General features: G+C 43.8%; 1 protein-coding gene across 10 annotated transcripts in view; it reads left to right on the forward strand.

The window, feature by feature from the left end:
• The window catches only part of zip (myosin heavy chain 10), a 295,638-nt gene that overhangs the window by 99,019 nt on the left and 169,372 nt on the right, over positions 1-27,247 (forward strand). For all 10 annotated transcript variants that reach the window (XM_053788409.2, XM_053788413.2, XM_053788410.2 and 7 more), the window contains exon 2: positions 19,272-19,428. In XM_053788409.2, the coding sequence (XP_053644384.1) occupies positions 19,272-19,428 (157 nt within the window). The remainder of the gene's footprint in view (positions 1-19,271; positions 19,429-27,247) is intronic.

Raw genomic sequence — 27,247 nt, forward strand, 5'->3', positions numbered from 1 at the left:
AGCCGCCTCTTAAGCCCCTTCTAGGAGCTTAGCACGCCTTTACCACAATAATTTCTTTAGTTCGATCTTCGCTTAATGTGAAGTGACAAACTAACACTATTGTAGATTAGAGTTGGTAGCATTTATCTTTTATAAGTATCACTGCTAATGTTAAAGTACTATAGGCAAGGTATTGTAGTGGAAGACTGGGAGGCAGTGTTGGTGGCGCCGACACAGATAGCAGGAGACCCAAAGGTCGTCAGTGGTGGATACCTGCACTCTTGCAAGTGGCAACAGTGGTAGTCGTTATCCTCTTTGGTTGGTGGCAGGCACGCATATATTACTTTTGATATGAATATGATTCGATTAAGTTCAGTTTTTAACAGCTTTTATATACATACATTTTTAAGTGTTAGTAAAGAGCTAAAGGCACGGGTATTTTACACGAGGTCGGGATATGATGCTTAAGGGGTATATAATTAACCTCGGATAGCTATTAAGCCAGGATAAATCAAAACTAAATAATGTGGCTTATTTCAACTGCTCGTATACTCAATCTGAACTACTGGGAACGCTTGAAGTCCCTTCAGCTGTATAATTCCTTGGAACACAGGCGATAAAGGTACATAATATACCCCTGAAAAATCCTTGAGGGACTGCTTCCCAACCTGAACACCGAAATCACTCCGTATGACAAGAGACTTGGCAGATGGTGCAGAATATCTCGACTAAGAAGCAGGGGCACAACGAGTAAACTGAGAGAACTCTTAAGTGTCAGAGGCCCCGAATCTTCATTGCTCTCCCATGCATACAGGAAGTTATCAACAAACCTCTGGCCGTCTTGAAGGTGTCCGAGGACAAATTCCTTTAATCAGTACCTGATTAGCCGGGCTGTGATTCGTACGTCTGGCCCAAGGTCGGGCTCTGGGAGTAGAAAAAAAAATTAGTTACTTGTCAGAGGGAGCAGTAGCAGCCTGGTATTTAATTAGGTCCTTCGGGAGGCCTGGTCTGGGCTGCGGGGGTATCGACCCCCAGGAAGCGTTCTTCAGGTATCCAGGGAAGATGTGAACTGGGTCTACTAACTTCTTTTAGGTGCTTATTTGTACAATACTGTAACTTACTGAAGTGAAGAAAAAAACATGGAAGTTGAGAATTAACCCCGTGTAAAGGATAGCGAATGCTCGACACTGGGGACACAAGATACTACTTTCTGCCAGCAGATTTAGAAATGTTCTGTCGAGAAAACCTGTAGGATACGTGACGAATTCTTCCGGGGGTCAGCCACCCCACAGTCCGGTCCCAGACTAGACCTCTTAGTGGATCAAGACCCGAGCAACCAGGCCTTGACGTTTACTGTAGAAAACTGCCTCGACTTGCAACAATTACCAGACTAGCAAAGTTGTATTGGTTATATAGGCCTGCCCCTCAAGTGGGTGTTTGATACTGGTGAAGGGCTCTTCATTCAAGAAATTGTAGCTATCCGTCCCTGCCACTGATGAAGTCGGTATGCTTACCATTCTCTAAGCCCCGTTCAACCCTTGCGAGTTTAAAGCTTCTTCAGTTCTGTCGAAGAAGGGGGCCAGCGAAGCCTCAGTTCTGGTGCCTGCATGATCATCCAGACTCTTGTTGGCGGTCTTTTGGCCCACATATCCATCACAGCCCGGTTGATACGGCACTTGGTGGGGGTACTTGTCGAGTACCTCTTTGAATTCTACACTTATTCCGGTATGTAGATGATGGTTCAAAGAACCGACAAGTTGATAAATTAGACACTTGCAACACTTGGGTATCTTTGAAAAGAATACAGCATATGTGCAAAGAAGTAGCTTATGTACCGTAGGCAGGAGAGGTGCAGCAGTCGTAGGTGGTATTACATTTCTCCAATGCGGAGGTAGGTCATGCCCAAGGGTTAGGCACGTGAAGAATTCCCTGTATTAAGATCCCAAGATGTTGCTGTGTCAGACAGGAATGTAGATGAATGGTTCAGAGAACCGACAAGTTTCCTCAATAAAGAAACCTATGTGTTGCACATGTCTTAATTTATCAACTTGTCGGTTCTCTGAACCATTCATCTACATTCCTGTCTGACACAGGAACATCTTAGGATCTTAATACAGGGAATTCTTCACGTGCCTAACCCTTGGCCATGATTTACTTCCGCATTGGAGAAATGTGACACCACCTACGACTGCTGCACCTCTCCTGCCTACGGTATATAAGCTGCTACTTCGCGCACATGCTGTATTCTTTTCAAGATTGATGTACTGGCCACATCGACTCAAAGCTGAGGGACTGATTACCTCAGACTCCTCCTGTTCTTCCCCGTTCTCCTTTGTATGGACTGATGAATCCACTGTGTGGCGAAACGTTTCCTCAATAAAGATACCCAAGTGTTGCATATGTCTAATTTGTCAACTTCTTCAGGTAGTGTTTCTGATATTTTCTGGTAAAATGTTGAATAATCTGGGACCACTGATGTTCAACCGAGTTTATTTTACATGTTCTTCCATTTCTGCCACTGCAGCATGTCGTGACAGTGTGTAGATTTGGGACGTTACGTCCCCAAGTACCTTCCACATATGTATAGTACCAACGTAAATATGGAAGTGACTAGTTTAATGAAAAGTATATTATAGGCGAATCTCTTAGTGTGTAGGGTGAAGTGTCTTACTAGTGCTGAGGTACTAGTTTGACTCCTGGCAGTGTAATAGCATCCATATTGGTCCTGAGGTACTAGTTTATGGTGTGGATCCTGACTGATGATTAATTGTGCCAATAACTAGTTCTGAGGTACTAGTATACGATATAGCTCCTGCACGTCTGCTAATACTGTACTCTCTCAAAAGTTTACTGGGGTAGATCAGTAGCTTTGGTCGGGCACCTCTACTCATTATCAACCAATTTTACTGACTTCTGACCTCCCGGTCTTAAACCTGTGTAGGGTTTCCCTGTAAAGTCTAGTTCATTCCACTTAAGTATCGCCCGGAGAATAACAAAGTGCTTCCTAACATCTTAACTCTCAGGAACGCCTGAAATCCCCTCCGTTGTATTCCTCGGAAGGTAGGCGAGAAAGGTAAATAACTTAAATCTGGTAAATTCTAAAGGGACTGGTCCCTCCAAGTGAAAGCAAGAGACGTGGTAGACGGCGCAAAGTACCTCTTCATAAAAACCAGGGGCGAGACGAGTACACCGAGAGAACTCTTTCATTGTCGGAGATCCCCGACTCTTCACGCCCTCTTTGCTTAAGGGATATGACACGCAAACATCTGGCTCTTTTTAAGAGGGGGGGGGATCGGACAAGTTCTTCAAATCAGTTTCTGATCGGGCTGTGGTTCGTACATTGCACTGCAGTAACAAACTGGTTGATCAGGCTTTGATCCACCAGGAGACCTGGCCTGGGAGCAGGCGGCGGAGCGTTCACCTCCAGAAGCATCCTTCAGGTAATGTCTCCATGACTAGCTGCCTCCTTTGCTTCAGTGTCCTCTGGCTCTCTACTCACCTCAGTCTAATCCTATCTAATCTAGAGTATTTTGTATGTAATGCTTACAGTATTTGGTAAAGTTGCCCATACTATGTCTGACGTAGTGTGGCGTGACTCGTGGCAGTGTACAACGGTTGACTGACCTTGCTGGCCACTAGTGAATGTTAATATATGTAGAGTAAGTCTCTAACGGGAGCTTCTCGGCTCTGGCGCCAGTTTGTACACATTCATTCATTCTCCTGGCACCTGCTTCGCACTTCTCTCTCTCCGCTATGCTTTTACGTATGATGTAAAGTATTGCATAATACGTTTACCCTAAGATTCGGGTGGTTATCGACTTCACCCCTCTGCTGGCGTGATGTACCAGGCTGTTAGTACTAGCCGCATGCAATCCAACGTACGTCCCAGAGCCTGGCTGTTTAGGAAGTGACTTGATAGAGGCATAATCATTGCACCGTATCATCTTTTGCAGACGATACTATAATCTGTATTTGAGTGGGATCCATTGCGGACGCTGCAAACCTCCAAGTTGATATAAATAGTCTTTCAGTGGGCCACTGTGAATTTGATCAATGATAAGTTTGTCACTCCGTTATGGAGAGATTGAGGAAGTAAAGACAATACTGGAGTATAAAACAAATCTGAATAGCTTATTTGAGCGTAAATGGTCACAGCAGTGTCACTATCACAACCGCAAGGAAAATGGTCGGCTGGACAGCTAGACCTATCAAAACAAGGGATGGTTAGCTAGTAATCGAAAATACCTTGTGTTCACTTGGCCGGATTATTGCTGTAATATAACAGCTCCATTCAAGGCAGACAAAATTGTAGACCTGGAGAATGTGCAGAGAACCTGCACTGCTCGTAGACTGTCAAGCGCCTAAATTTTTGGGAACATTTGAAGTCCCTCGATTTAAACTCCTTGGGACGTAAACGAGAGAGGTACATTATAATATATACCTAGACAGTTCTAGAAGGATTTGTCCCAAACCTGCACACGCAGATCATTCGCCTTGAAAGTAAAAGAGGCTTGGCAGATAGAGCTAAATATCCCCAATGCAAATTAGGGATGCAGCACGTACAGTAATTTAAATTCAAGGAGTGTGGAGGGACCAAGACTTCTACCTTTTCACTTCTTACTTAGGGGGAATTACCAACAGGCCCCTGACTGTCTTTCAGAAAGAACTGGACAAGTTTCTCAAGTCAATCCTTTGTTGGGTTTTGTGCGGCTAGCACCAACAGCTTGATTGCTCAGGTCATCCACCGGGAGTCCTGGTCTGGGACCGGGCCGCGAGGGCGTTGACCCTCTGGACACACTCCAGGAAGGTAAGGGGGTCGTCAGTATTCAGCAATATTCCAGCCTGGAAAGTACAAGTCACTAGAAACTTATTAGCTGGATATATCTAGTTTTGAATGTCCTAATTATGCAGGATACAGCAAAAAAAAATCGTAGTTGCTATAGCAACTTTTGAACTTTATCTGCATGGAACAAATGCAGTTTGTCTTGTACTCCATTTCAGTCTCTTTTTTTTTTTCCTCCATTCTTCTCTTGCAGAGCAACTGAAATTTGTCCTCATTGAACATCGTACTGTTTTTGGTTCATTGGAAGATTATATCTTCTTGAAGATTCGTTGTATCATACTTGTCACAAGTACTAAACCACTATGGCAGAATTACGGAAGAAAACTAAAACGCGTATGTGATATGTACGATGTTGTATTCTAGTTACTTAGATTTTGAAAGAATAAAGAACTCAAAAGGGACACTGGGTACAAAACCCAAGAGGATCTTCAGATAGAAGGAAAGGAACACGTGAGTAATAACGTTGGCTGAGCCTTCTTTCAGAGAACACAAGGCAAATATCATGACAGCCAGGAAGATGACAGGATGGATACGTTACATAGTATTGTTAGTATGCTTACTGGACTCCTTATTTTTAATGGAAGTCTCTTGTGTAGTCTGCTATGCCTTTCTGTCCTCGCTGGCCACAGGCAAGGCTCCTGGCAATCTCCTGACTCCGGTTACAGGTAAGTTGACTCTGCTGACTACAGGTTAATGGTCCGGGATCATTACATTTTCCTAAGATATACATGGTTATGTTACCCACCAGATCAGTTTTAAAGGTCAGTATCAGCCTGGTTGAACAAGCAATTAATGTGAAAGCCTGACCTCAGGTCAGGCTGCATGGGTTTTTCTACCCATGCAGCCTGATCGGTTACAGATACATGTACACCCAAGCCGTAATGCTTACATAGGATCATAAACTGTGAAGCACCAGTAGCTTGGCTAATCAGACCAATAATTACCCATATCCCTGGAGGTCATCAATAGCAGATGACTATAAAGTACAGGAGGGCTTCACTATACGGCGTTTCTCTAATGCAGCGGTTTTCAGTTATACACATTCTTCATTTATTCAGACTTCTTACAATAAATATATCCGCCACTCAGTACAAGCTAAGGACGAAAATATTTTAAGGTAAATAATGTGTACTGTATCTGCATTTTTTTAAGGCCTAGTGCTATTGCTCACTTGTTATATAAACATCAGGCTTTTACATGCATTTGAAAGTAAAACAAGGCTATGATTCACTTTACAGCCTGGAACCTAACCTGCTGTATAAGTGGGGCCCTCATGTACAAGTTAAAGGTTATACACACCCAGTATTAATTAAAGGCCGCACATAGTAAGTTTATTCAATACAGATACACATAAATAGCTACATAAATTTTCATATGCGTAATTACCTAGGATAACCCAAAAAAGTCATTGACTTATTTCCATTGGTGTCCTTGCTATTTCCAGTGTGAAGGATACACAACTAATGATTTAGATACGTGACTTAATAGATGCAAAAAGTAGAAGTTAACACATTCTGCAAATGTGTAATTTTGACATCTTTCAACAGGCCCACAGTATTCATTGAGACGCATAGAAGTTGATGGGCAGAACGGATCTACCACTGGGAGTGTATAGAGGCGAGCTTGCCTACGGCAATGATCTATGATAAGATAATGCACTAGCAACATTGGGGAGGATGACGGTGGTGGGTAGCTGATGCTGGTGGAAGCGGGTTGGTGGGCTGGGTGTTGCTGGTGTGGGCTGGTTGGTTGGTTGGTGGTTCTAGTTATCTAATATGATTGACTGGATAACAAGAGCAATGAAGGCACTGTCGTCATCTTTTGAAGGCGATATCTTCCGATATAATCACCGAAATGTCACCTGTTAGTTTTAGTTGTAACATGCAAAATGCACCCTTTGATATACCTTTGAGTTCCGAGAGTTGTTCTACTCCCGGAGCCCGGCCATAGGACAGGCTAGTTTGGTGCTTGCCTGGTCAGTGAGACTGTTGCTGCTGGTGGTCCGCTGACCCACACATCTATCACATGGTGAAGATACTTATATACTGGTTCTTGATTTGAGCCATTCCAACTCGAATAAAGAGCCACGAATTGAAGAGTACATTACACAGTACAAGAATGTGAACCAGGCGCTGAGGATTTACAAAGTGACGCGCTGAGTTCAGCTGTAAATGCGGGTACGTATAAACATCAGTGGACCCTGACTATTCAACATCTTACCAGAAACACTGCTGGGACAAGTGTAGAAGTCTTTCAAGAGGAAAATGGACAAGTACCTTTACCAGGTGCTAGATCAATCCCCAGAGATGTTGATCTTAAATCTGCACACACAAATCACTATGCAAGGAAGAGACTCAGTAGACAGTGCAAAATATCCTTGATGAAAAGTAGGGATGCCATAAGACCACAAAGAGATAGCAGTAAGTGTAGAGGCTCGAGACTTGTAGCCTCCCATCATAAACAAAGGGAATTACCAATAGACACCTTCCTGCTTTCATTAGGGAATTTGATGAGTCTCTTTTTAGTCAATTACTGACCAGGTGGGCTGTGGCTGTTTGTTTATTTATTTATTTATTTATTAATTTGAATATGATACAGAGAAGTACAAAAGAATACAGTTAAATGCAGCATGCCAAAGCCACTTGAATGCATAGCATTACGGGCAGGCTTAAAATTAACTTAAGATTAAGCAATGAGGTATTCAGTGGTAAAACATTATTGTAAACAGATAATAATTAAGCACAAATGAGTATTATAAAAACAGGTCGTATGGGACTAGGCCGTGGAGGCAGTGACCCGTGAAAACATCCTTCACGAATTACTGAAGCCTCTTATCAAATCAACTTGGTTTCTCTCATTCTTATGGATTATCTGTTTCTCCAAAATAATTTCTCTCGTATGATTAGCTATAAATGTAAAAAAATGATGATGAAATTTGTTCTTATTAGTTGTGACAGTTTCGAAAGTTGGCTTCCCGTCACCCGCCTTGTCATGAGGCAGGTGTGGGGCGCTCATACCTCTGTACCCACTTTGTGGGGAGGGGGGGGGGCGATTGACGCCCCCATTGCCCGCCCACCTCAGGAGGATGTACATGTATCTTAATTTTAGATTCTAAGAAATATAATAACCCAAAAAATTGCCCACATCTTACGCGCCTTCGTACCTCCACCCTCTTAAAATTTTGGAATGACACGTAAATTAAAAGTTGCTAACGGGTACAAGGAAGTTGTGTAGCCAAGAAGTTGCTGCCGGGTACAAGGAAGTTGTGTAGCCTAGAAGTTGCTGCCGGGTACAAGGAAGTTGTGTAGCCAAGTTGTTGTTGCCGGGTACAAGGAAGTTGTGTAGCCTAGAAGTTGCTGCCGGGTACAAGGAAGTTGTGTAGCCAAGTTGTTGTTGCCGGGTACAAGGAAGTTGTGTAGCCAAGTTGTTGTTGCCAGGTACAAGGAAGTTGTGTAGCCTAGAAGTTGCTGCCGGGTACCTGGAGGTTACCTGGAGGTTATTCCGGGGATCAACGCCGCCGCGGCCCGGTCCATGACCAGGCCTCCCGATGGATCAGGGCCTGATCAACCAGGCTGTTACTGCTGGCCGCACGCAGTCCAACGTACGAGCCACAGCCCGGCTGATCCGGCACCGACTTTAGGTATCTGTCCAGCTCTCTCTTGAAGGCAGCCAGGGGTTTATTGGCAATTCCCCTAATGCTTGATGGGAGGCTGTTGAACAGTCTTGGGCCCCAGACACTTATGGTGTTTTCCCTTAGTGTACCAATGGCGCCCCTACTTTTTATTGGGGGCATTTTGCATCGCCTGCCCAGTCTTTTACTTTCGTAGGGAGTGATTTCTGTGTGCAGATTTGGGACCATTCCTTCCAAGATTTTCCAAGTGTAGATTATGATATATCTCTCCCTCCTGCGTTCCAACGAGTACAAGTCAAGTGCTTCCAAGCGTTCCCAGTAGTTAAGGTGCTTGACAGAACTTATACGTGCAGTAAAGGATCTCTGTACACTCTCTAGATCTGCGATTTCACCTGCTTTGAATGGAGATGTTAATGTACAGCAGTATTCCAGCCTAGAGAGAACAAGTGATTTGAAAAGGATAATATTGGCTTGGCATCTCTCGTTTTAAACGTTCTCATTATCCATCCTATCATTTTCTTTGCACGTGCGATCGTGGCACTGTTGTGATCCTTGAAAGTGAGATCCTCAGACATTACTACTCCCAGGTCCCTTACATTATTTTTCTGCTCTATTGTATGGCCAGAGTCTGTAGTATACTCCGTTCTAGTTATTATCTCCTCCAGTTTTCCATAACGGAGTAGTTGGAATTTGTCCTCATTGAACATCATATTGTTTACCGTTGCCCACTGGAAAACTTTGTTTATATCTTCTTGGAGGTTAACCGCGTCCTCAGCAGATGACAGCCTCATGCAGATCCTAGTATCATCCGCAAAGGATGATACGGTGCTGTGATGTATATCTCTGTCTGTCTGATATGAGGATAATGAATAAGATGGGGGCGAGTACTGTGCCTTGTGGAACAGAGCTCTTCACTATCGCAGCCTCCGATTTAACTCTGTTGATCACTACTCTTTGTGTTCGATTTGTTAGGAAGTTGAAGATCCATCTCCCCACTTTCCCAGTTATTCCTTTAGCACGTATTTTATGGGCTATTACACCATGATCGCATTTGCCAAATGCTTTTGCAAAGTCTGTGTATATTACATCTGCATTCTGATTTTCTTCCAGTGCATCCAAGGCCATATCATAGGGATCCAGTAGTTGAGAGGCAGGAGCGACCTGCCCTGAACCCATGTTGCCCTGGATTGTGCAGATTTTGGGAATCCAGGTGATTTGCAATCCTGCTTCTTAGCACTCTTTCAAAGATTTTTATGATGTGGGACGTCAGAGCTATTGGTCTATAGTTCTTAGCTAATGCTTTGCTGCCACGTTTATGGAGTGGGGCTATATCCGTTGTTTTAAGTGACTGGAATTTCACCCATGTCCAAGCTCCTCCTCCATAGCGTACTTAGGGCACGCGAGAGGGGTTTCTTGCAGTTCTTAATGAAAACAGAGTTCCACGAGTCTGGGCCCGGGGCTGAGTGCATGGGCATGTTGTCAATGACTTTTTCGAAATCTATCGGAGTTAGGGTAATGTCGGAAATCTGGCATACATTTATGGAGTTTTGAGGCTCATGAAGAAATCATTTGGGTCGTCGATCTTCAGACCGATTAGTGGTTCACTAAACCCAGATTCATACTGGGATTTCAATATTTCACTCATTTCCTTGTTGTCATCTGTGTAAGTCCCATCCTGTCTGAGTAAGGGCCCGATACTAGATGTGGTATTTGCCTTATTTTGGGCATATGAAAAGAAATATTTTGAATTTCTTTCAATTTCACTAATAGCTTTAAGCTCCTCCTGCCTCTCCTGGTTCCTGTAAGAGTCTTTTAACTTAAGTTCGATAGTTTCCACTTCCCTGGTCAGCGCCTCCTTTCGTGTATCAGATATTCTAGCACTCCTGAGGAGCTCAGTGACTCTTCGTCGTCTTCTGTAGAGGGAGTGTCTTTCTCTCTCTCAGGAAGTTGCTGCCGGGTACAAGGAAGTTGTGTATCCAGGAAGTTGCTGCCGGGTACAAGGAAGTTGTGTAACCAGGAAGTTGCTGCCGGGTACAAGGAAGTTGTGTAGCCAAGAAGTTGCTGCCGGGTGCAAGGAAGTTGTGTAGCCAAGAAGTTGCTGCCGGGTACAAGGAAGTTGTGTAGCCTAGAAGTTGCTGCCGGGTACAAGGAAGTTGTGTAGCCTAGAAGTTGCTGCCGGGTACAAGGAAGTTGTGTAACCTAGAAGTTGCTGCCGGGTACAAGGAAGCATGCGACAAATTTTGGCTGCACTGGCTCTTATAAGCAGTTACAGAAAACACAACAAACCTACAGTTATTTTTTCCTTCAGTTTTGTGAATAGAAGAGGTTTAGGTTTAAGGTGACGCAGTCACAAGTTAATAGGTTTAGCAGCACCAGACTTCATCACTAATGTTTTAACAACATTTTTAGTGGGTAGAGGAGGGTGCCAGACCACAAAGACGCTTTAACCAAGTCCAACCTTCACTGCACGAGGTTTCACCCACTGGCTGAATTGGTAAAATAATTTTGTTTATTGTTTTTCCATCACTTTTATAATTGTTTACTAAATCTAGACAGTTAAGAAATTCGTTTGAAGTTGGACGTGTTATGAATGATGTAGCATTAGTGTATAGAATTATACTGCTGTTCGGTTGCAGTATGTACTGCTTGATTTGTGTGTGAATGTCAGCATAGTTGCTGATCTCCTTGTATGTGTTGTATAGATTAGCTGAGCATTATAGTACCATCCATGTGTTTTATATAGAAGATCCCTATTAGGCCGAGTGACTGTATGACGTCACGGGATACAGCATGAGTGAGTGAGAGACGTTGCCTCGTCCTCACTCCACGGATAAACATACAAGCAGGCAGAACAAGGCAGGCCTGGGCTCCCATCACAGTCTGACAGTGTTACCATCCACAAGCGTGTTTGTAGATGAATGGTTCAGAGAACCACTGGACTGACCACATCGACTCAAGGTTGAGGGACTGATTACCTCATTCTCCTCCTGTTCTTCAAGATTCTCCTTTGTATGGACTGATGAAGCCACTGTGTGGCGAAACGTTTCCTCAATAAAGATACCCAAGAGTGCACATGTGTCTAATTTATCAACAAGCGTGTTTACCTACAACCATCATATCTCCTACCGAACCCCCACGACATACATTGCAACAGATTGCAGGGAAGTCTTGTGGCAGAGTAACTTTGAACTTGTACTGTGAAGTTCTAGTGTCAGTAGTATTACTGAATTCCTAGGTAATATACTTGTGTAATATATCGAAAGTTGTATCATTCATATTATATATAGGCTCCCTGTTCAGTTAGGCTCGGTGGCTAGATGTGACGTCACGCGCTTGCCTGCAGGCCTCTCTCTTCCAGTATAGGCATAAGGCGAGACAGATAGGCTGGCCTGTACTTCGCTCAAGACTCTGCCAATATACGTTTTATCAACTAACCAGCTAGTGTATTCCTACTCGTACATCTCCCTTAAGTACCCACGCGACACTAGTATTTAGTCCTAGCTTAAGTCCGCGCGAGAAATTTAAATAAATATTGGCTTTGACATGTAAGAAACCTAGGTACCAAATGTATCTTATTGAAAAATAAATTTATTATTTATTGTCATTGTGGTTATTGTTATTGCAAAGTGGGCGTGGCAAGTAAGAGTTATGGATGATTGTGTAGCGGCTGCCAGGGGTGAGTTACCCCTGGCCCAAGTTCAAGGTCACTGCCGCTCCTTGCCCACGTGGTTCACCCGCCGAGTGCTGTTTTACTTTTGTTCCGAGTACTGTTGTACTAGTGTAGAGTAAACTGTTGCAGAAGTCACTTTGCAGAACAAACTTTTACTAGGACATTTGTTTAGTGCTTTATAAAAATCTAAACAGATGGAATATTTGTTTCAATCTTTGTTCTGCAAAGTGTATTTCTTCACTTTTGTGGTCAGAATGTCATATACAGAGGAAACCTTTATTTTGAAGACTTGCCACTCTAGGCAGAAATTTCTGTATTTAAAGGTTGTTGTATGACCACTACACGTTAACTTTGCTCGTCAATGTTGTTATAAAGTAAATAAGCGTTTGTTTCGTCCAGTGTCTTTCTACCGTATTTGTCGGCAAAAAGTCTTGCAGCATCCAACACAGATTTATCTCCCTGCTTTGTTGTGCATCTTCATAAAATACTTCAGGTCCGTTCCTGATCAGCCGGGCTATGTTTCGTACGTAGAGTTGCGTGAAGGCAGCAGTAACAGCCTGGTAGATCAGACCTTGGTCCACCAGGAGGCCTGGTCTGGGACCTGGTCACAGGGACGGTGACTCCCTGAAATATTCTTCAGGTAACCTATAAGAGCAACAGCCTGGTTTACCTGGCAGTCAAGCCCAGTACCAGGCTGGGCTGCAAGAGTTGGGAAAACTCTGGGAAATGGTCACAGGTATATCACTGAATGATCTGTATATGTCACATATTAATTTTTAGACGGGTGGACCGGTAAGCCAGCGGAAGGCCTTGGTCAGATGACCAAAAACTCCAGTGGCGGGTCGTCAAATGAAACTGAGAACCGCGTAGGGAAACACTTGTCCTGTTGCCTGACTAATCTTACCTAACATATATTGTCAACACGCTCATCAAATTTCGAGACTACCTAACTATCTGCAGACAATTTCTTCTTGAAGATAACTTGTGGTCTGTTGGTATTTCCATTAAGTCTAAAGAGCTTTACAGCCTCTGTCTCCCTACTTTCTTAGTGTACTCATTGCATTCCTGATTTTCAGTATAGGTGCGCAGATTTATGATCAATCTCAAAACTCCAGCCCGTCGCGTTAGCCACTAGACCAGCTAGCCACAATAAGATTCATCCAACTAGTTGGATGAATCTTATTGTGGCTAGCTGGTCTAGTGGCTAACGCGACGGGCTGGAGTTTTGAGACTATGACCGCGGGTTCAATCCCGGCCGGGGGTATGGTTTATGATCAATTCCTCTAGAATCTTCCAGGTATAAATTATGATGCATCTTTCTCGACTACGTTCCAGGGATTATAAGTTATACAGTCTAGAGTTAACGAATCTCATAAAGGCGAAACTTTCTAATAGCGCCAGTAGCAGAACTATTTAAATCGCTTGGCGAACTTTCGTTTATTCAATGTTGACTGCCTCGTTCAGGGCGGAGGAAATAAAGCTGGAACAGATACCGAGATCATTTACGGCTTGCGTAGTCAATAAAGCATTTTTAAAGTAAGTATTCACTGGAACGGAGGAGAAAACGATAAGTGATAATATATACATGGAAAATACTTAAGGGCCTAGTACTAAATCTGCACACTTTCCTAACATACTGGTAGTGAGAGGAAGTGTAAAATAAGCCCAGTGTGCACAGTAAGAGAATATTGTATCATCGTTAGTGGCCCCAGACTATTCAACATCTTACCACATATCAGAAACACTATCAGATAAAACAGGTTGTAGTGGATATGTGGACCAGCGTGCCACCAACAGCAACGCCTGGTTGACCTAGCAAACACTAGACGAATCTGGCCCAAGGCAGGACTTCGGGAGTATAAACCTCTCGAACTCATCAGATGTATATCAAGGATATACATTCCTGACAAAATGGTCATGAGAGTGCATGGAAAAGACAAATGGCAGAGGACTTGGTCCACACTGCAACTGTCTGCTGAACTATCTCCTATCCTGATTTAAGGGCTGTTATTTATTTAGACCTTTGAGGCAAGGATGGTAAAACAGATGGGAAAGAAGTGTAACTGCAGGCAGTGCTGCGAGAGTAGAAGTAATCCGGTTAGTGATGACTGGTGTGTGAGATAGGGGACCTGGATTACTGTGGGATGTGGTGATGTCTGCATCTGATATGTACTCCTTCATAATAGTTTCCTTGTATGGCGACGCCATTAGTTGCACGGCCGCTGCAGGAAGTGACGCGCCTGCGGAAATGCTTGTGGTGGCCAGGACACAGCAGGCACCAGTGTTGTTGATAACAGCAGCACCACGGCAGAACAATAGCAGGCATGAGTGCTGCATTGCCATGGCAGAACAATAGCAGGTGCGAAGGTTGAAATCGGCACCATCTGGGGTAGACCAGTAGGCCAACGGAAGGCGTCTGTCAGATGATCAAACGCTCCAGCGGTGGCGGGTCAGATGAATAAGATCCACGTCAAAAAAAAAAAAAAAAATTGTACTGTTTGCTGATGAATCTTACCTAACCTGTCATGGTAGAACATTAGATGGTACCAGGGTTGACACCAGCACTATCATAGTAGAACAGTATACATCACACATGACAGCTTACCTGTAGTAGTTTAGGGGTCATCTTCCCAGCATCCCGGTGTCAGGAGCATGCGGTCCAACGTAGTTGCCTGCACTCCTTCCCACGGATTTTCACTTCTTGGTGTTAGATGATGCAAAATAATTATCTAAATACTTTTGCTATAATAATTTTTGAGTATCAATAGTTTAGAAAGTAAATAAGTTGATAAACGAGGCATTGTGCAACATTTGGGTATAAAGATATCCAGATGTTGCACAAGTGTCATAGCAACTTTTTGAGCTCCTTAACATTATGGTAAAAGAGCTTTTGATGAGTTCCGAGAGTTTTTCTACTCCCAGAGACCGGCCTTGGGCCAGGCTTATCTGGTGCTTGTCTGGTCAACCAGGCTGTGCTTCTGCATATTTCCTCGTACCCGTAGTGATAAGTAGTTGCCTGGGTGTTGGCTGACTGCTGTGCCGTGCATTAGGCCTGAGAGAGGGGATCAAGTAGCTCAGTGGGAATAGGGTTTACGTGGGTTGCAAAGCCTCAGAGATAATCCCAATAAAATCTTTACTGTCCAGTAATTACTCCGTTCAGAAGTATGAACTCTCTCCAAGGAAAGGGAGGAGGGGAGGGGGTTTGATGCTGATAAAGGACTCGCACCTGATTACTTCCTATTTCCTAGGCCCTTTATGACCCTTACGTAGTGTAGTGCTTCATGTGGACACAGGCACATAAGTGTCAACATAATACCAGCGGATACCAGACATACTGCCGGAACGACGATAATTTTGCATTGAGCTGGGCAGTTACCTGGTAACAGTATCGGATCATCCGGCTTCTGTGTCTGCGGGCCGCTTGTACAGACAGCCTAATTTGTCCACGCGGCCAACAGGAAAGCCTGATTCAGGCAGGGCTGCGGGGTAGAAGACCCCTCGAACATAGTCACAGTTCTGTATAGACTGGAATCGCAGTGCAAACTAGAAGTAAGGACCATCACTATCAGTCATAAGTTTCCATAGACCAACTAGTATGAGCTGTGGAAGGAATGGCGCGAGGGAATGTGGGGAAGAGTTGGAGGCGGATGTTTGTTGCTGGGACTTGAGTGTGTGGGTGACGTCATGTACACGGTGTTTACATAACCAGGCAGCTCCACCACTCGTAGTCACCAGTCCCCCCCCCCCCCATCCCCGAGTGTGATTTGAGAGTTGTTCTTTTATATATATATATATATATATATATATATATATATATATATATATATATATATATATATATATATATATATATATATATATATATATATATATATATATATATATATATGCAATAAGATCACAGTAAACAGGCGATTTTAAAATATGCAAAACAACCACTGTGAAAGAGTAGTGAAATTCCAAGCGCTTTCGTGACTACTCACATTGTCAAGGAACTATGAAAGTAATACATCAAAGGAAGGCAATTAAAGGGCTTAGACTACACCTCACAGTCAAGCCCCACAACAAAGAAACACCTGACGAGCGACAATACCGGACTCGTAAGAAAAGAGGAACACTGCAGTAGGTCCGCTGGTCCAACTAGACAGGTCCTCACGACATCCCACTAACAAAATATTCTACCCAAGAAATAAGGTTTATTATTTGTCCAATGTATTATTAAACTCTAACCAAATTTTATTAATTATAAATGAGTCTAATTTATATAAACCTAAGGAAATATTCATATTATTTTCAAAACTGCTTTTTATGAAACAAGATTCAATTATATTTCTGTCAACCATGGACTTGCTTGATACAACTTTCTCAACTTTTTGAAAATCAATTGGACGGTTAAAATCTCTTTTCTTATGAGTCCGGTATTGTTGCGCGTCAGGTGTTTCTTTGTTGTATGGGTTGACTGTGAGGTGTAGTCTAAGCCCTTTAATTGCCTTCCTTTGATGTATTACTTTCATAGTTCCTTGACAATGTGAGTAGTCACGAAAGCGCTTGGAATTTCACTACTCTTTCACAATGGTTGTTTTGCATATATATATATATATATATATATATATATATATATATATATATATATATATATATATATATATATATATATATATATATATATATATATATATATATATATATGATACCTGGAGGTTATTCCGGGGATCAACGCCCCCGCGGCCCGGTCCATGACCAGGCCTCCCGATGGATCAGGGCCTGATCAACTAGGCTGTTACTGCTGGCCGCACGCAGTCCAACGTACGAGCCACAGCCCGGCTGATCCGGTACTGACTTTAGGTATCTGTCCAGCTCTCTCTTGAAGGCAGCCAGGGGTTTATTGGCAATTTCCCTAATGCTTGATGGGAGGCTGTTGAACAGTTTTGGGCCCCGGACACTTATGATGTTTTCTCTTAGTGTACCAATGGCCCCCCTACTTTTTATTGGGGGTATTTTGCATCGCCTGCCCAGTCTTTTACTTTCGTAGGGAGTGATTTCTGTGTGCAGATTTGGGACCATTCCTTCCAAGATTTTCCAAGTGTAGATTATGATATATCTCTCCCTCCTGCGTTCCAAAGAGTACAAGTCAAGTGCTTCCAAGCGTTCCCAGTAGTTGAGGTGCTTGACAGAACTTATACGTGCAGTAAAGGATCTCTGTACACTCTCTAGATCTGCGATTTCACCTGCTTTGAATGGAGATGTTAATGTACAGCAGTATTCCAGCCTAGAGAGAACAAGTGATTTGAAAAGGATCATCATGGGCTTGGCATCTCTCGTTTTGAAAGTTCTCATTATCCATCCTATCATTTTCTTATCACGTGCGATCGTGGCACTGTTGTGATCCTTGAAAGTGAGATCCTCGGACATTACTACTCCCAGGTCCCTTACATTATTTTTCCGCTCTATTGTATGGCCGGAGTCAGTAGTATACTCTGTTCTGATGGGGTCCATCTCTGGTGTAAATTGTGGGACCCATAGCCTCGGAGAAGTGGATAAAAAGGCTTCAAGGAAGAATATTTGGATTTCTTCCTGAAGCCGTTTGAATATTCCATTTCCCCTACCACCCCATCTTTTCATTCTTTTTTTTTTAATAGGGATATTTTATTACATAATATGGTACAGAAGATTTAAGAGATACATTGTTGATATAAAGGTGGCATATACGGTACATGTTACGTGTGTATCCCCGATTATAAGGCGAAAATCTCATCCAGCTCCTCAGAGCTGGTGCGTGTGCCCAAAATACAGCAGGCATTACCCCTTTGAACAGCCGCACTGAGCCGCTGGAACAGAAAACTAGCTGCCCTGGGATCCCTAGTTACCCTGATGAGTCTTTTTCCCAGCTCCTTATGCATTCTTTCCCCATGAGCCAAGGGTCTCTGAGCCTATGGGAACAAACATATAGTGATGGGCAAGTTCTCCATATTTTCTAGACTTCTGGGACTCCCTGAAGCTGGCAGTTGCCCCTCCTTCCTCCCTGGTGTATTGGAGATGAGTATTAGCCAAGGTAGATGCACATGTATATATGCTGATAATTAACTGCTCTCCCGATACTCGGGCTCGAAGTATGCTTGACTGATAGAATTCAGTTTCCTCCCCCCCCCCAAAAAAAAAAAAATGCTGCTAATAACATAATGTCGTGCCGAATAGGTAAAACTGGTCAGCAAGAACTCATTTAAAATTAAGTCCTTTCTGAAATTTTCTCTTCCACGTTTAAAGATAGTTTTTTCACTTAATGTAAAAATTAATCATTTTGAACCAGAAGAACCTTAGAAAACTTACCTAACCTTATTATAACGAGCACAATTTAATTTAGCCTAAATATATTTTAGGTAATTTAGTAATAAACGTTGAAATATATTTTTTTTCGTTAGGTTCAGAATAATTTTTGCGAAATTATTGCATACACAAATTTTCGCTTGCCTTATTCACCAAGAAGAGCGTTGCTATTTAAGCCAAAATCAATCAATCAAACACACACACACACACACACACACACACACAGCACGTAAAGAAACTAGAGAAAGTGCAAAGGTTTGCAACAAGACTAGTCCCAGAGCTAAGAGGTATGTCCTACGAGGAGAGGTTAAGGGAAATCAACCTGACGACACTGGAGGACAGGAGAGATAGGGGGGACATGATAACGACATACAAAATACTGAGGGGAATTGACAAGGTGGACAAAGACAGGATGTTCCAGAGTTTGGACACAGCAACAAGGGGACACAGTTGGAAGCTAAAGACACAGATGAATCACAGGGATGTTAGGAAGTATTTCTTCAGCCACAGAGTAGTCAGTAAGTGGAATAGTTTGGGAAGCGATGTAGTGGAGGCAGGATCCATACATAGCTTTAAGCAGAGGTATGATAAAGCTCACGGCTCGGGGAGAGTGACCTAGTAGCGATCAGTGAAGAGGCGGGGCCAGGAGCTCGGACTCGACCCCCGCAACCTCAACTAGGTGAGTACAACTAGGTGAGTACACACACACACACACACACACACACACACACACACACACACACACACACACACACACTGTATTAATATTTGCTCGGTTAACTGTTGTTTATAATTTGTAATATTATTCTTTTTTTCTCTTATAGACTTACTCCGGGCTGTTCTGCGTGGTGGTGAACCCCTACAGACGGCTTCCAATCTACACAGAAAAGGTGATAGAGATGTATAAAGGCAAGAAGCGACACGAGATGCCACCGCATGTCTTCGCCATCACAGACTGTGCCTACAGGTCCATGTTGCAAGGTAAACTTCTTGATATGGTCACATTAATTGCTGCTTTGCCACCTTGAGATAAAAGATATTTATGTAGTCACGGTGAGAGCGGAATTTAAAAAAAAAAAAACTAAATTGCGTATTTAGTAATAATGGTAGAATTACCGACGAAATGTTGGGTAGATGGACACAGATACAATAAATGTGTAACTTTATTGTGGCAAGGTTTCGCTCTCCAAGAGGCTTTGTCAAGTAACGGCTTGACAAAGCTCCTGGAGAGCGAAACCTTGCCTCAATGAAATGTCACATTAGATGCATCTGTATCTATTTACCTAACATAAATTGTCTGTTGGAGTTATTCCCCTAGTGTTGCCGTAGTCATAATGTTACTGGAGAATTCAGTGAAAATTTCCTGATATGGTAAAGTTGTGCTTAAGATAAGCAGAAAGACTGCCTGGAATAGTTATAGTCCTAAGGTTATTATGAACGTTTGTTGCCACGCCATCGCTGCCTTACAACCCTGTCCTCAGCCCCACAACCCTGTCCTCAGCCCCACAACCCTCTCCCCAGCCCCACAACCCTCCCCAGCCCGACAGCCCTCTCCCCAGCCCCACAGCCCTCTCCCCAGCCCCACAGCCCTCTCCCCAGCCCCACAGCCCTCTCCCCAGCCCCACAACCCTTTCCCCAGCCCCACAACCCACCCCCCAGCCCCACAGTCCCTCAAAAACTACCCACAGTTCTGTCGCAACCTTTTACTTCTCCATTCCTCACCCATCTCCCGAAACGCAACCCCTGCACGCCATTTACTTTGAGATGCTCCTTCTCAATCTCTTCCAAACTGGGATTAGGGAATTATGTCCTTCCCCTTAATCTACACAAAGCAAATACCAGACAGGTACCAAATATATCACGGGGAATGTGAGATAGCATATCTGAAATTGAGACATGTTAGCGCTACTGGAGGCTATTAAAGAAGTGATAAGGCATGCAGTATTCTAGGAGGGATGTCGCATAGTAATGAGAGAGAGGAGGCTTGTGGTAAGACATGAAGTTTTGAAGATAACTGTAAACAAGGTAGTAGGAACAGTTACGGAAGTCTCAGCAGACTGTGCTAAGTACAGCCAATGTGAAAAACATGAATGCAGTAGTACAAAGAGAAAGAGAGCTTATTAATAAATATAAAAAAGCTTTAATCTTCGCAAGGTATAATGTGTAGCCAATCTTTGTAGTGATATCTGTATTTGTGGGTATTTCTCACTATTTGAAGGTCGAGGTGTTGATGGCTAATTTCCTACGATTGTCCGTCATTAACAACGACACGTTAGAAGTCACGTTGCTAATTGGTGAAACGATGAATTTGTCCAGCGGGTCTTTTGTGTTGTGTTCCTATTGGGGATGCTGTCATTTCCAGCAATGTTTACACGAGATGGTAGCAACTTCATGTTTTGTAATTTTGTACCGTATTTACATTGGACGGAGAGGTGTACTAGTAATGAAAGAATGGTGAGAGTTGTAGTGAGGGCCGATTGTTGGTGAGGGTAGAGCGAGCTCTCGCACCTTATTTATCACTGATTAAAGGGGTTGTGTGGGAGACGCACACTACCTCCACTACACCATTGTTGAAGCTCTCTGACATTCTCCAGCAGCTCTCTCGCCTTCCCCACCACCACCACCACCACCACCTAGTCGGGTTCAGGGGGTCACCACCCCCGCGGGTCGGACCCAGCCCATGCTGGGTCCGAGCAGGCTGTTGGTACAAGGGGCACACAGACTAACACATGTAACACAACCCGGCTGATCAGGAGCTGACTAGAGGAATTAGCCAAATTCCCTCTTCAATATAGCTAGGAATAACAAAAAAGGCACAATACCGTGGCTGGAACGATACACAAATAACCCGCACATAAAAGAGAGAAGCTTACGACGACGTTTCGGTCCGACTTGGTCACTTTTTTAGTTCTCTTAGTGTGTCCATCATGCTCCTGCTTTTCATTGAATGTATTTTATTAGTGATATTTTGCACCGTCTGCCAAACGTATTGATTTCATTTGAAGGGATTTTCGTGTGCAGGTTTGAGATCATCGCCCCCCCCCCCAATCCTTCCTTTCCCAGAATTTTCCAGGTGTAGATCGATTCATCTTTCTTTCCTTTGTTCAAAGAATACAGTCTAGGGGACTTAAAATGTTCAAAATAATCCATGTGTTTAACTGAATTTATAGGAACAGTGAAGGTTCTGTGTACGCTCTCCAGGTCTACGATGTCACTTGCCTTGGTGGTGTTATCCCGCAATATTCCAACTTAGTGACGTCAAGAGAGAGCTCAGGAAGTGTAAAGGGTAAAAGAATTTTAGCACCCTCCATCTGCAAGGAATATGGTTCTTCTGATGAACCAGACTTTGGTGCTGTAACTGGGTACTGCTAGCAAAAATAGGTTGACTGACTGATTAGGTCATCTGTAAATGGGCCTGGTTTGAGACCAGGTCACGGCGGTTGATGACCTCCCCCCAACCCCCCCTTCCCCCGGGGACCTGTTATAAAGTATTATTCTCTTCTGAATCACTCTACATACTTGGAAAACACCTGCGATTAAAAAGAAAATAAAGTTAGCTTTCAAGAGGAAACTGGACAAGTATCTTCACCAGGTGCCAGATCAACCAGGCTGTGATGGATATGTGGGGCAGCGGGCCTCCGGCAGCAACAGCCTGGTTGACCAGGCAAGCACCAGACGAGCCTGGCCCATGGCCGAGCTCAGAGAGTAGAGAAACTCTCGAAACTTCAAAGGTATATCAAAGGTATTTTGCAATTTTTTTTCCCTTGTATTAAATATTTGTTACTCTTAGCACAACAGTTTAATCTACATTAATAGCGGGTGGTGGGGGGATATAATGGGGCTGAGCTCAGCCCAGTATTTTACGAAGTGTGACCCCTCAAGGAAGGTTCCTTGATGTTGGTGAGGGGCTCTTGATTTAGGGAATTGGATCTGTGCTCCAGTTCCCCGAATTAAGCCTGAATGCCTTCCACATCCCCCCCCCCAGGCGCTGTATAATCCTCCGGGTTTAGCGCTTCCCCCTTGATTATAATAATAATAATAATAATAATAATAATACGAAGTGTGAGTGAAGCTGCACTATGGTTTTCTCCTCTTGCTTTATCCAGGTAGTAATTCAGATCACACCTTTGTGTTCTGGACGTGCCACAATTAAAAAAATGAAACTGGTGGCAATTTTCTTCTTTGATTCTTTAAGATTACTTGGGAGATATTTCAGGCGATGGAACCATATTTAATTATGAAACCACCGGACGAGCCTGGCGCATGGCCAGGCTCCGGGAATGGAAGAACTCTGGGGACTCGTCAGAGGTACATATAGTGTATTGTACTTATTGCAGTCTCTCGTGAAAGTCTACCTGTTTGTAGTGTGTGTAATCCCGCATGTGACCCTGTCCCAGACCAGACTTTTTGATTGATGACCTGAGCAATCAGGTTATTGCTGCTAGCAGCATGCAGTCCAGCGTAGGCACCACAGCTCGGCAATTCCAGTCGTGTATGAACGGGAAGCTGTTGAAAAATCGTGTTCGTCGAGATTTATTGAGTTATCGTTTTGTGTACTCATTTGTCCACTGCTTTTTCATTGGGTTATTGTGCAGTATTCTTATGTATCTAAATTTGATATTTTCCGGTTATACTTTTATTTAAATTAGCGTTAACATACCCAAAGTCATTTTCCAGGATACTTCAAATTTCAAAACTGCCAGAAGATATCGGAAATACTGCTGAGACAAGTATAGAAGTCTTCGAAAAGTGCCAGATCAACCAGACTGTGATGGATGTGTGGGGCGGTGGGCCGCTTTCACCAATAACAGCTTAGTTGACTAGGTAATCACTAGACGAGCCTGGCCCATGACTGGAGATGATAAATTAGACACATGTGCAACTCTTGGGTATCTTTATTGAGGAAACGTTTCGCCACACAGTGGCTTCATCAGCCCATACACAGGAGAAGCTAGAAGAACAGGAGGAGAATGAGGTAATCAGTCCCTCAGCCTTGAGTCGATGTGGTCAGTCCACTCAAGGCTGAGGGACTGATTACCTCATTCTCCTCCTGTTCTTCTAGCTTCTCCTGTGTATGGGCTGATGAAGCCACTGTGTGGCGAAACGTTTCCTCAATAAAGATACCCAAGAGTTGCACATGTCTAATTTATCAACGTGTCGGTTCTGTGAACCATTCATCTACATGACTGGAGAACATTAGACTGTCAACAGGAGGCCTAGTTAGGGGCCGCAGGGTCCATGGTTCCTAGAATCCTCTTTGAAGTAACATAACCAGGGAGGCATAAGGCAGTTTTCTGCTTTAGTTTAAAAAGAAATACATTGACGACTTGGGATACTTGTTGAATGATTTAAGTTATAAGTAGTGAAATGTAGGACGGCTGAAGAAGATTATTTGCTTTGAAACAGTTTGAAACGTCCCGTATTTGTGGCTCCAATTTAGCATGATTGAAGACTTTCTCAAGTGTTTATTGTGGAAGAAGTGAAAGCCCTAGAGTTACTCTTCTTTAGACTTGTGTGGAGGCGGGTGGATACTTTCTTAAATAACTATCTCAATAATAGTCAAGGCCATCAACCAAGATGCCGGGTTTGGGACTGGGTCTCGAGGGCTGTGATCCCCTTTATCGGAATAAACCACAGGCAAACTAAAAAGGCTAGAAAAATATAAATAACCCAGGCATAAGATTATGACGTCGTTTCGGTCCGACTTTGACCACTGACTAGTCACATTAACACGCCAAGGTGAGGGAGCCAGTATACATAGGAGAGGGGAACAGGGACGGGACAGAGAGAGGAAGAAAGAAGTGTAGAAGTAATTTTAAATAATTAATGGTCGACGTAATGCAGGTAATGGTGGTGGTAGTAGTAGTAGAGGTTATATAATTGTGTATTCTAGTCAAGGTATTGTGCCTTTTGTTCTTTAAGGCTACTAAAGATTTATCTAATACGACGCCTCGCAGAATATTCTGAAATTGCGACTTTAATTTGTCATTCGCTAACGCGTTGAATGTTTCACACTTTATGGAATGTTAAGTGTGTCAGGGAGGGAGACTGCAGTGGTTGTTGATGCTGAAGATTGTGCTTGGGAGACACGTTAAGTCGGTACAACATTGAGAAGGGTGGAGCATAATGAACCATCACACGGTAAAAGGCAATGGTTATAGATTGGCATCAGGCAATTTAGTGTGAATTATATAGTCACCCACGATCTTCAATTGTCGTCTTGAGGCTTCTTAGTAGTTTATTGGTGGACTTTGTTAATATTTGAGTTTTTATAATTAGGATAATTTGCATAAGACTTTGGCAGGTGTATCGCGGGTGAGGGCGGTGTTTACTTAAAGGGCATTATTGGCGTGAGTCGTGTGAATAGGTAACCCAGCTTTTACGAGTGTGAAATGTGATTGGTAAATGTTTTGCACTCTTTTTAGGTTTGCTGGATTTTCTTCCCGTTGCACGAACACTGAAAATAGCAGCAACAACTTAATAAATTCTATTTGCATTCAGTATCAGTTTTTCCTTTCATTCTTGTGTTTCTTATTGCAAAAGTTTTTTCTCCAGGCCGCAGGGGTAATGACCCTGGAACATTTAAGATATTAACACCTGAATTGGTAATTTGGGCAGCTGAGCCCCACTTCACCAGTTTACAGAGCTTTATGCTTAGTCAGGTTTGTATTGGCTGAGTGTCAAGTAGTTGTGTGCACGGTTGTGACACTAGTGTTGACAAGTTATTTGTTGTCGACTCCAGGAGGCATCAACCCCGCAGCTCGGACTCTTACTACACCAACTGGTCATTAACATGCTCAGCCTGACAAATCCATATGTACCTGCGCCATACAATCTAACCTTGCCGAAGATGTAGGGGGTTACCCCTCTTCTTCCTCCTCGCATCAAATCTGATTACCTCTCATTCCCAAAGTGTTATATGATCCCCTAGGGGTTTATCATTTCCCCATAAAAATAATTCTGTAGTAAGTGCTTCTGAATGCTGCGGTCTCGTGCCGCTGCCACACGCAGTTAACCAATACTGTTAATATAAAAACCTTGTTCTGGCCTATGTTTTAGCTTGGTCTTCCATATAAGGGCTTAACAAATTATAAATATCAGCCTAGAGAGAACGGCTCGCAGAAGTGAATGGTTATGTGAGGTTAAGCTGAGGGTGTGTGCAGTCGACAGGTCTCCCATCCTCTAAACACCACCCCAATACCTGCCTTACTCTAGTACAGTTGATTAAGACACGTGTGCAACAGTTGGGTTATCTTTATTGTTGAGACGTTTCGCCTAAACAGTAGGCGTCTTCAGTCAAACACACAGGCAGCAGGTGTAGTAGTGAAATGGAAAGGATGTAATCAGTCGATGAATCTTCGAGATACGAGGTGGTCAGTCCCTCATCCTGGAGAAAAGTTAAATTCCTTGGAGCTGAACTTTTCACCAGGCTGAGACACTGACCATCTCAAATACCATTTCTCTAAGGTTGACGGACTGATTACATCATCATTTCACTACTACTACTACTACTACTACTGCCTCTATTTGACTGCAGAAGTCTACTGTGTAGGCGGAACGTTTCAAACGTAAAGATGCCCAACTGTTGTCGGTATTTGATGCCATTTTCCACACACACACACACACACACACACACACACACACACACACACACACACACACACACACACACACACACACACACACACACACACCACACACACACACACACCACACACACACACACACACACACCACACACACACACACACACACCACACACACACACACACCACACACACACACACCACACACACACCACACACACACCACACACACACCACACACACACCACACCACACACACACACACCACCCCCCACACACACACACACACACACACACACACACACACACACACACACACACACACACACACACACACACACACACACCACACACCACACACACACACACACACACCCCACACACACACACACACACCACACACACACACACACCACACACACACCACACACACACCACACACACACACACGCACACACACACCCCACACACACACACCACACACACACACCACACACACACACACACACACACACACACACACACACACACACACACACACACACCCCACACACACACACCACACACACACACACCACACACACACACACACCACACACACCACACACACACACCACACACACCACACACACACACCACACACACACACACACACACACACACACACACACCACACACACACCACACACACACACCACACACACACACCACACACACACACCACACACACACACCACACACACACACCACACACACACACCACACACACCACACACACACCACACACACCACACACACACACCACACACACCACACACACACACCACACACACACACCACACACACACACCACACACACACCACACACACACACACCACACACACACACACACACACACACACACACCACACACACACCACACACACACCACACACACACCACACACACACAACACACACACACACACACACACACACACACACACACACACACACACACACACACACCACACACACACCACACACACACCACACACACACCACACACACACCACACACACACCACACACACACACACACACACACACACACACACACACACACACACACACACACCACACACACACCACACACACACCACACACACACCACACACACACCACACACACACACCACACACACTACGGTACAATCCTCGCCAGCTTGAGTGTTGA

The sequence above is a fragment of the Cherax quadricarinatus genome, chromosome 49 (assembly GCF_038502225.1).
Source record: "Cherax quadricarinatus isolate ZL_2023a chromosome 49, ASM3850222v1, whole genome shotgun sequence".
NCBI lineage: Eukaryota > Metazoa > Arthropoda > Malacostraca > Decapoda > Parastacidae > Cherax > Cherax quadricarinatus.